This window comes from Phocoena sinus, chromosome 2 (assembly GCF_008692025.1).
Source record: "Phocoena sinus isolate mPhoSin1 chromosome 2, mPhoSin1.pri, whole genome shotgun sequence".
In the NCBI taxonomy this organism is placed as follows: domain Eukaryota; kingdom Metazoa; phylum Chordata; class Mammalia; order Artiodactyla; family Phocoenidae; genus Phocoena; species Phocoena sinus.
In genome coordinates, this window is record NC_045764.1 from 91,637,600 (window position 1) to 91,647,978 (window position 10,379).

Genomic DNA, 10,379 nt, shown 5'->3' on the forward strand with positions numbered 1-10,379 from the left:
TTCTCTCAACACATGGCAAACTTAAAAATTAGTAACAGGGCTTCCCTGGTGGCACAGTGGTTAAGAATGCACCTGCCAAAAAAAAAAAAAAAAAAAAAGAATGCACCTGCCAATGCAGGGGACACAGGTCTGAGCCCTGGTCTGGGAAGATCCCACATGCCGCAGAACAGCTAAGCCTGTGCACCACAACTACTGAGCCTGCGCTCTAGAGCCCGCAAGCCACAACTACTGTGCCCTCGTGCCATAGCTAGTGAAGCCTGTGTGCCTAGAGCCCATGCTCCGCAACAAGAGAAGCCACCATAATGAGAAGCCTACACACAGCAACGAAGATCCAATGCAGCCAAAAATGAATAAATAAAAATAAAGTTCCCTTAAAAAAAAATAACAAAATCAGAAAACACGGCCTTTCTACCAAAAAGTTTTGAAAAACTCTTAACAACAATTGGGTAAAGAAGAAATACAAGCTGAAATTTCAAAATTACTATAAAGCAAAGATTATATACAGATATATATCTATATCTGTGTCTATATCTATATATATCTCAAAACTTGTGGGATACAACTAAAGCAGTGCTCAGAGAGAAAGGTTTAACTTCAGATATTTACATCTATGAAAAAGAAAAAAAAAATGAATATTATGAACTACATGCCAACCATTAGGTAACTCAGATGAAATGGACAAGTTCCTAAAAAGATACAAACTACTGAAACTGACTCAAGAAGAAATGGAAAATCTGAATAGACATTTAATAAGTAAATTTAGTAATCAAAAACTTTTTTAAATTCCCACAAAGAAAATTTCAAGATGGCATAGCTTCATTAGTGAAATCTACCAAGCATTTAGAGGAGAATTAACACCAGTTCTTCACAGTTCTTCCGAAAATAGAGGAGGGAACACTTCTCAACTCATTCTATGAGGCCAAGATTACCCTGATAAAACCAAAGACATCAAGTAAACTATAGACCAATATCCCTGTGCATTTAAACAAATAAATCCTCAGCAAAATAACTAGTAAACTGAGTCTAGCCACATATAAAGAGGATATATACCATGACCAAGTGGGATTTATCCCAGGAACACAAAGTTAGTTCAACATAGAAAAATCAATGTAATATATTAATAGAACAAAGGAAAACACCCACATGATCATCTCAATAGATACAGGAAAAAGTCTTTAAATCCAACACCTTTTCGTGATAAAAGCAATAAGCTAGGACTAGAAGGAAATCTCCTCAACTTGATAAAGATTATGTACGAAAACCCCACAGCTAACATACTTAATAGTAAAAACTGGATAGTTTTCTCCTAAAATCAGTAACAAGATAAGAACGTCTGCTCTCACCACTTCTATTTAACATGGTACTCAAGATTCAAGCCAGGGCAGTTAGGCAAGAAAACAACAACAAAAGATCGGATATTCTATATACAAGGTCATATCACCTAAGGAGTCTAATAAAATAAAGTATTAGAACTAATAAATGAGTACAGGAGACAACATCAATATACAAAATCAACTGTATTTCTGTATAGTAGCAATGAGCAAACCAAAAAGGAAATTAAGGAAACAAGCCCATTTATAATAGCATCAAAAAGAATAAAATAGTTAGGAATAAATTTAACAACAACAAAAAACACGAAAAATTTATACTCTGAAAACTATAAAACATTGTTGAAAATAAAGAAGACCCAAATAAATGAAGAGATATCCCATGTTCATGAATTGAAAGACTTAATATTGTTCAGATAGCAACCCTCCCCCCAAATTGATCTATAGGTTCAATGCAATCCCAATCAAAATCCCAGCTGACTTCTTTTCAGAAATTGAAAAGATTATCCCTAAAATTCATATGTACAGTCAAGGGACACAGAATAGCCAAAACAATCTTGAAAAAGAACAAAGTTGGAAGATACATACTTCTTGATTTCAAAATCTACCACAAACCCAGGGGCTTCCCTGGTGGCACAGTGGTTGAGAGTCCATCTGCCAATGCAGGGGACACGGGTTCGTGCCCCGGTCCAGGAGGATCCCACATGCCGCGGAGCGGCTAGGCCCGTGAGCCATGGCCGCTGGGCCTGCGCAGCCGGAGCCTGTGCTCCACAACGGGAAAGGTCACAACAGTGAGAGGCCCGTGTACTGCAAAAAAAAAAAAAAAAATCTACCACAAACCTAAACAGTTATCAAGACAGTGTGGTATTGGCCTAAGGATAGATATATAATTCAATGGAATGGAATTAAGAGTCCAGAAATAAATCCACACATCTATGGTCAGTTAATCTTTGACTAGGGTGCTGAGACAATTCAATGGAGAAAAGATTATCTGTCTGAACAAATGGTGCTGGGACAACTGGATATCCACGTGCAAAAGAAAGAAATGTGATCCCTAATTCTCACTATATACAAAAATTGATTCAAAACAGATCAAAGACCCAAATGTAGGAACTAAAACTATACAAGTACTAAAAGAAAATATAGGCATAATCTTTGTGACCTTGGATTGAGCAAGAGTATCTTAGATATGAAACCAAAAGCACAAGCAACAAAAGAAAAAATTAAATTAGACATGATCAAAATTTATAACTTTGTGCTTCAAATGACACCATCAAGAAAGTGAAAAGACAACACACAGAATAAAGAAACTTTTTATAAATCATATAACTGATAAGGGACTTATACTAGAATATATAAAGAACTCTTTGCCTTAATAAAAAGACAACCCAATTAGAAAATGGACAAAAAATGGGAAAAGACATTGCTCTAAAAAAAATTTATAAATTTATAATAAGCACATGAAAAGTTCAACACCATTAACCATCAGGATGATGCAAACAATGAGGTACCACCTGAGATCCCACTGGGATGAATATAATTTAAAAGATGAATAATAACAAGTGTTGGCTAGGATGTGGAGAAATACATTGCTTATACACTGTTGATGGGACTGCAGAATAGTGCAGCCACTTTGAAAAACAGGCTGGCAGTTCTTCAAGTGGTGAAACAGAGTTACCCTATGAGCTCAGTCCAACTCCTAGGTAAAACCCAAGAGAAGTGAAAACATGTCCACACAAAAACTTGTACATTAATGTTCACAGCAGCATTGTTCATAATAGGCAAAAAGTGGAAACAACCTAAATGTCCATCAGCTGATGAACAGACAAAGAAATGTGATAGTCACACAATGTGATATTATTAGCCATAAAAAGGAATGAAATTCTGGTACATGCTACAAGTGGATGAGCCCTTGTTGTGGGGTGAATTATTGTCCTCCAAAAATGATATGTTGAAGTCCTAACTCCTGTTGTCTGTAAGTGTAACTTTATTTGGAAATAGGGTCTTTGCAGATGCAATCAAGTTATGATGAGGTCCCACTGGATTAGAGTGGGCCATACATGCAATGACTGCTGTCCTTATAAGAAGGCCACACAAAGACACAGGTACACAGAGACACACAGGGAGAAGCCACATGATGCCAAAGGCAAAGGCTGGAGTGATACAGTTACAAGCCAAGGAATGCCAAGGAAGTTATAGCCATACAATGTAACCTCAGGAAACAAGAAAAATAAACAACCTAAACTTACACCTAAAGCAACAAGAGAAAGAAGAACAAACAAAACCCAAAGTTAGTAGAAGGAAAGAAATCATAAAGATGAGAGCAGGAATAAATGAAACAGACAAAGAAAACAATAGAAAAGATCCACGGGGCTTCCCTGGTGGCGCAGTGGTTGAGAGTCCGCCTGCCGATGCAGGGGACACAGGTTTGTGCCCTGGTCCAGGAAGATCCCACATGCCGCGGAGCGGCTAGGCCCGTGAACCATGGCTGCTGAGCCTGCGTGTCCGGAGCCTGTGCTCCACAACGGGAGAGGCCACAACAGTGAGAGGCCTGCGTACCGCAAAAAAAAAAAAAAAAAAAAAAGATCAATGAAACTAAAAGCTGGTTCTTTGAAAAGATAAACAAAAATGATAAACGTTTAGCTGGACTCATCAAGAAAAAAAGGGAAAAGGCTCAAATCAATAAAATTAGAAATAAAAAAGAAGTTACAGGGACTTCCTTGGTGGTGCAGTGGTTAAGAATCCACCTGCCAATGCAGGGGACATGGGTTCGAGCCCTGGTCTGGGAAGATCCCACATGCCACGGAGCAACCAAGTCTGTGTACCATGACTACTGAGCCTGTACTCTAGAGCCTGAGCCACAACTACTGAGCCCACGAACCTAGAGCCTGTGTGCCGCAACAAGAGTAGCCACCGCAATAAGAAGCCCGCACACCGCAACGAAGAGTAGCTCCCGCTTCCCGCGACTATAGAAAGCCTACGTGCAGCACAGCAATGAAGACCCAATGCAGCCAAAAATAAATTAATTGATTTAAAAAAAAGAAGTTACAACTAACTCCAGAGAAATACAAAGGATCATAAGAGACTACTACAAGGAACTATATGCCAGTAAAAGGGACAACCTGGAAGAAACAGACAAATTCTTAGAAAGGTACAATCTTCCAAGACTGAACCAGGAAGAAACAGAAAATATGAGCAGACCATTCACAATTACTGAAGTTGAAACTGGGATTAAAAAACTCTCAACAAACAGAAGTCCAGGACCAGATGCCTTCACAGATGAATTCTATCAAACATGTAGAGAAGAATTAACACCTATCCTTCTGAAACTATTCTAAACAATTGCAGAGGAAGGAACACTCCCAAACTCTTTCTATGAGGCCACTATCACCTGATACCGAAACCAAAGACAACACAAAAAAAGAAAATTACAGGCCAATATCACTGATGAACATAGACGCAAAAATCCTAAACAAATACTAGCAAACTGAATCCAACAATAGAATTGTAAAAGGATCACGCACCATGATCAAGTGGGATTTATCCCAGGGATGCAGGATTTTTCAATATCTACAAATCAATCAGTGTGATATACCATATTAACAAATTAAAGAATAAAAACCATATTATCATCTCAATAGATGCAGAGAAAGCTTTTGACAAAATTCAACCCAATTTATGATAAAAACTCTCCAGAAAGTGGGCATAGAGGGAACCTACCTCAACATAATAAAGGCCATATATGACAAACCCACAGCTAACATCATAATCAATGGTGAAAAGCTGAAAGCACTTCCTCTAAGATCAGGAACAAGACAAGGCTGTCCACTCTCACCACTCTTACTCAACATAGTTTTGGAAGTCCTAGCCATGGCAATCAGAGAAGAAAAAGAAATAAAAGGAATACAAATTCGAAAAGAAGTAAAACTGTCACTGTTTGCAGGTGACATGATACTATACATAGAAAATCCTAAAGATGCTACCAAAAAACTACTAGAGCTCATCAATGAATTTGGTAACATTGCAGGATACAAAATTAATACATGGAAATCTGCTGCATTTCTATACACTAACAATGAAAGATCAGAAAGAGAAATTAAGGAAACACTCCCATTTACCACTGCAACAAAAAGAATAAAATACCTAGGAATATACCTACCTAAGGAGGCAAAAGACCTGTACTCCGAAAACTATAAGATGCTGATGAAAGAAATCGAAGATGACACAAACAGATGGAAAGATATACCATGTTCTTGGAAGAATCAATACTGTCAAAATGACTATACTACCCAAGGCAATCTACAGATTCAATGCAATCCCTATCAAACTACCAATGGCATTTTTCACAGAACTAGAACAAGAAATTTTAAAATTTGTATGGAAACACAAAAGACCCCAAATAGCCAAAGCAATCCTGAGAAAGAAAAACTGAATTGGAGGAATTGGGCTCCCTGACTTCAAACTATACTACAAAGCTACAGTAATCAAAACAGTACGGTACTGGCACAAAAACAGAAATATAGATCAATGGAACAGGAGAGAAAGCCCAGAAATAAACCCATGCACCTATGGTCAATTAATCTATGACAAAGGAGGCAAGAATATACAATGGAGAAAAGACAGTCTCTTCAATAAGTGGTGCTGGGAAAACTGGACAGCTACAGGTAAAATAATGAAATTAGAACATTCTCTAACACCATACACAAAACTAAATCAAAGCGGATTAAAGACCTAAATTTAAGACTGGATACTATAAACTCTTAGAGGAAAACACAGGCAGAACACTCTTTGACATAAATTGCAGCAATATCTTTTTGGACCCACCTCCCAGAGTAATGAAAATAAAAATAAATGGTAGCTAATTAAACTTAAGAGCTTTTACACAGCAAAGGAAACCATAAGAAACAAAAAGACAACCCACAGAATGGGAGAAAATATTTGCAAGCAAAGAGACTGAGAAGGGATTAATCTTCAAAATATACAAACAGCTCATACAGCTCAATATCAAAAAAACAAACAACCCAATCAAAAAATGGGCAGAAGATCTAAATAGCAATTTCTCCAAAGAAGACATACAGATGGCCATAAAGCACATGAAAAGATGCTCAATATAGATATTGAAAAGATGCTCAATATAGATATTAGAGAAATGCAAATCAAAACTACAAGGAGATATCACCTCCCACCAGTCAGAATGGCCATTATCCAAAAGTCTACAAATAACAAATGCTGGAGAAGGTGTGGAGAAAAAGGAACCCTCCTACATTGTTGGTGGGAATGTAAATTGGTACAACCACTATGGAGAACAGTATGGAGGTTCCTTAAAAAACTAAAAATAAGACTACCATATGATCCAGCAATCCCACTCCCGGGCATATATCTGGAGAAAACCATAATTTGAAAATATACACACACCCCAATGTTCATTGCAGTACTATTTACAATAGCCAAGACATGGAAGCAACCTAAATGTCCATCAACAGATGAATGGATCAAGAAGATGTGGTACATATATATAATGGAATGTTACTCAGCCATAAAAAAGAATGAAATAATGCCATTTTCAGCAATACAGATGGACCTAAAGATTATCATACTAAGTGAAGTAAGTCAGACAGAGAAAGACAAATATCATATGATATCACTTATATGTGCATTCCAAAAAGATGATACTGCTGTGGCCTCTCCTGTTGCGGAGCACAGGCTCCGGACGCGCAGGCTCAGCAGCCATTGCTCACGGGTCCAGCCGCTCTGCGGCATGTGTGATCTTCCTGGACAGGGGCACGAACCTGTGTCCCCTGCATCAGCAGGCGTACTCTCAACCACTGCGCCACCAGGGAAGCCCCATAAATGAACTTATTTACAAAAACAGAAAGAGACTCCCAGACTTTGAAAACAAACATGTTTACCAACGGGGAAAGGTGGGGCAGGGGGGAAGGATAAAGTAGGAGGTTGGGATTAACATACACACACTACTATATATAAAATAGATAATCAACAAGGACCTGTTGTATAGCATAGGGAACTCTACTCAATATTCTGTAATAACCTATATGGGAAAAGAATCTGAAAAAGAATGATATGTATAACTGAACCACTTTGCTATACACCTGAAACTAACACAACATTGTAAATCAACTATACCCCAATATAAAATAAAAATTAAATTAAAAAAAGAATACACTACAGGGTCAGAAAAAGAAGAATAATGGGAACAACAAGGTCCTACTGTATAGCACAGGGAGCTGTATTCAATATTCTATGATAAACCATAATGAAAAAGCATATAAAAAAAGGAATGTACGTATATGTATAACTGAATCACTTTGCTATACAGCAGAAATTAACGCACTATTGTAAAAAAGATATACATATTCTCAAAAGATACACATTTCCTTATACACATTTCCTTTCTGCAGACTATCTCTGGAAATATACACCAAACTGGTTCTGGGGAGGCAAAAAGACTGAAAAATGCACTTGACATTCTATGTCTTTTGCTACTGTTTGAATGTGATTTTTTTTTTTTTACTATGTGAAGCTTTGCTTACAAAAGGAATTTCAGATTTTATATCCCCAGCCAGATCTTACCTCTGAGCTCCAGATCTGGATCCCAACTGCCTGATTTCCAGCTGCTCCCCTGCATTTCTCACAAGCACTTTCAACCTGGTAAATACCAAACTAGACTCATGGTCTTCCCCTCAAAACCTGCCCCCTTCAGGGCTCTTCGTCACATGGACATCACCAGCCCTACAAGCCCAAAGTGCATGTGGTTCTGACTCCTCCTGCTTCCAGCCTCCAACTTCCAATCTGCCCCTGCATCCTGTGGACGCTCTAGCCAGCGCATCCACATCTGCTCCTCCACTCAAGCGGTGCCCTGAACCAAGCAACTGTCATCTCTCACTCGGCTTTGCCAAGGTCGTGAGCGGGTCTACCCAGGGCTGCTCTTGCCACTTCTCTGGCAAGCTCGTCATTCTCCTCCCCACTAAAAAGCTTGTCAGCAGCTTTGAGAAGTAACATGATCAGATAGATTAGAAAGCAGCCAGAATTTTCAATAGTGTCTACACAACCTTGCCTTTTCTAGTCCCTTCTCCTGTGATTCTTCCATCTCACTCTTTACATTCCAGCCACACTAACCTTCTTTTAGTTCCCCCAACTCCTCCTCCCTCACTTGCTGGGCCCTCTGCCTGGAAGGCTATTCTCCTGCCCCCCACATATCTCCAGACACCAACTTTTACTGAGTTAACTACCTCTCGGCCTTCCAGTCTCAGTTTAAACACATTCTCTTCAGAGCATCTTTGCTGATCCTCCACACTAGGTCAGGTCCCTGTTTCATCCGGCTTAGCACCCCTTCTTCACAGAAACTACTGCAACAATAATTAAATAATAAAATAAGCTGTTTAATATTTATCCCTCTAATAATCTGTTTAAGGACAAGAACAATTTTGCTCAGTGCCTAAAATAGTGCCTACAAAATAAACACTTGTTGAATGAATGAATGAATGAGTAAACAGGGAGGGGAGACAAAAACCACAGGGAAGACAAAGGCCATCGTACAGGAGAAGGGCTCATGTCAGCAGTGGCCTCCAGGAGGCAGAACTTCCTCCCAAACTCTTGCCAGGGTGCTCCCGGCCCGATTTGTGCTTGCATTTGCCTACTCACCACACTGTCTGGGGACTGGAGCTGGCCTGGCAAGGCCGGGCTGCTATTGTAGCCGGAGGTGACACCAGAGGAGAGACTTCCGTTGGAGCTGGTGCACCAAGAGCTTGAGGCGGCCAGGGTGTGTAGCTTTTCTCCTTCCTGGGAAGGACAGATTACTGTCAACCAGCTCCAGGTGCACCCTCACTTCCCACCCTTTCACCCCTTCTCACCTCCCCAGTTCCCGTCACCTCCCACTGCCTCCTGCCCTTCAGCCTCATACCCCCATGCCTCCCCCATCCCCACCCCAACTATATACCCAAGCCGCTTCCTCCCAAACCCTGGCCTGGGGACAGGAGCTGGTCTGATGAGGATGGCATGAAAATAGAGAGTGAAGCAGCTTTGAGCTGGCACCAGGGGCCCGACGCCCTCCTCCAAATTCTAAGTCCCAAGACTCAGAGGCAGCCCTGGTCTGCCCCGGGCTCCGAGCCTACCCTGAAATCAGAGGCTTGCCCCACTCCCCACCCGCAGCAGCTGGCAGACGATCTGCTGGCGGATTCTCAGCTTTTCCTGTTCAGTCTGCTCCCGCAGTCGGGCCCGGGCCCGGGCAATCTCCACCTTGGCCTCCTCACGGGCCCGCTGGTATTCTCGTAGCATCAGCTCTATGTCAGAGGGTGGGTGAGGAGACCTTGACACTGACCGTGGGCTCCTGGGGAAGACCAGAGGGTTGGAGAGATGCCTTCTAACATGGTGAGTGGGCGATGGCCCAGGCCCGCTCAACACCACCTTCCTGAAGGACCCATCCTCTCTTTGCCCACAGGGCCTTCGGGTGTGGTCTTACAAACACCCTGAGGCTCAGGCCTGCAGTCTTACATAGCATGGCACGGCTCCTCTATCCACCCCCACCCCGTCCACTGCTCCCTCCCAAACCCTCCTCTTTCCCTTTGCCTCAGTCTCCACAGCCGCCTCCGACTACCCACAGTCACGTAGGACCCACTCCTGGAGTCGCTCCTGGCAAAGGAAGCTGCAGCCTCTGGTGTCCAGGACGCTCAAATCCAGGCCCTGCTCCCCACACTCGCCCCACCCAGAGCCTGTTCCCCACAGGGTTCTGGGTCCACCATACCTGGTGGTCTCCACCACATCCTTCCTCAGCTGCTGAAGGTATTCTCGGCGCCTGCTGGGCAAGTCAAAGGCCCAGGTGGGGAGATCCCGGTTGAATGGGAAGCTCAGTTGTTTCTGGGGGCTGAGGCTTTGCGTCCCGCGGAAGTTTTGAAGTCGCTCAGCCTGCTCCCTCCAAAGGTTCTCTGCGGTGCGTTCTGGCCTGAGACAGAACGTGAGTGAGGCACTGAAGCTGACCCTGACTGCCCTTCTCCATCTCCAGACCTATCTCTGACCCCCGGAAGGTCCCAGAGC

The 10,379-nt window shown here is 41.8% G+C and overlaps 1 protein-coding gene across 6 annotated transcripts in view; it reads right to left on the reverse strand.

Moving 5' to 3' along the window:
• STARD9 (StAR related lipid transfer domain containing 9) overlaps window positions 1-10,379 on the reverse strand; it is a 67,041-nt gene that overhangs the window by 6,193 nt on the left and 50,469 nt on the right. For 4 of the 6 annotated variants that reach the window (XM_032622156.1, XM_032622158.1, XM_032622162.1 and 1 more), the window contains 3 exons: window positions 10,090-10,287; window positions 9,492-9,675; window positions 8,991-9,128 (listed from right to left, as the gene is read on the reverse strand). In XM_032622156.1, the coding sequence (XP_032478047.1) occupies window positions 8,991-9,128; window positions 9,492-9,675; window positions 10,090-10,287 (520 nt within the window). Of the gene's footprint in view, window positions 1-8,590; window positions 8,693-8,990; window positions 9,129-9,460; window positions 9,676-10,089; window positions 10,288-10,379 lie in introns of those variants that run through there. The other 2 variants (XM_032622160.1, XM_032622161.1) reach the window with 2 other exon arrangements.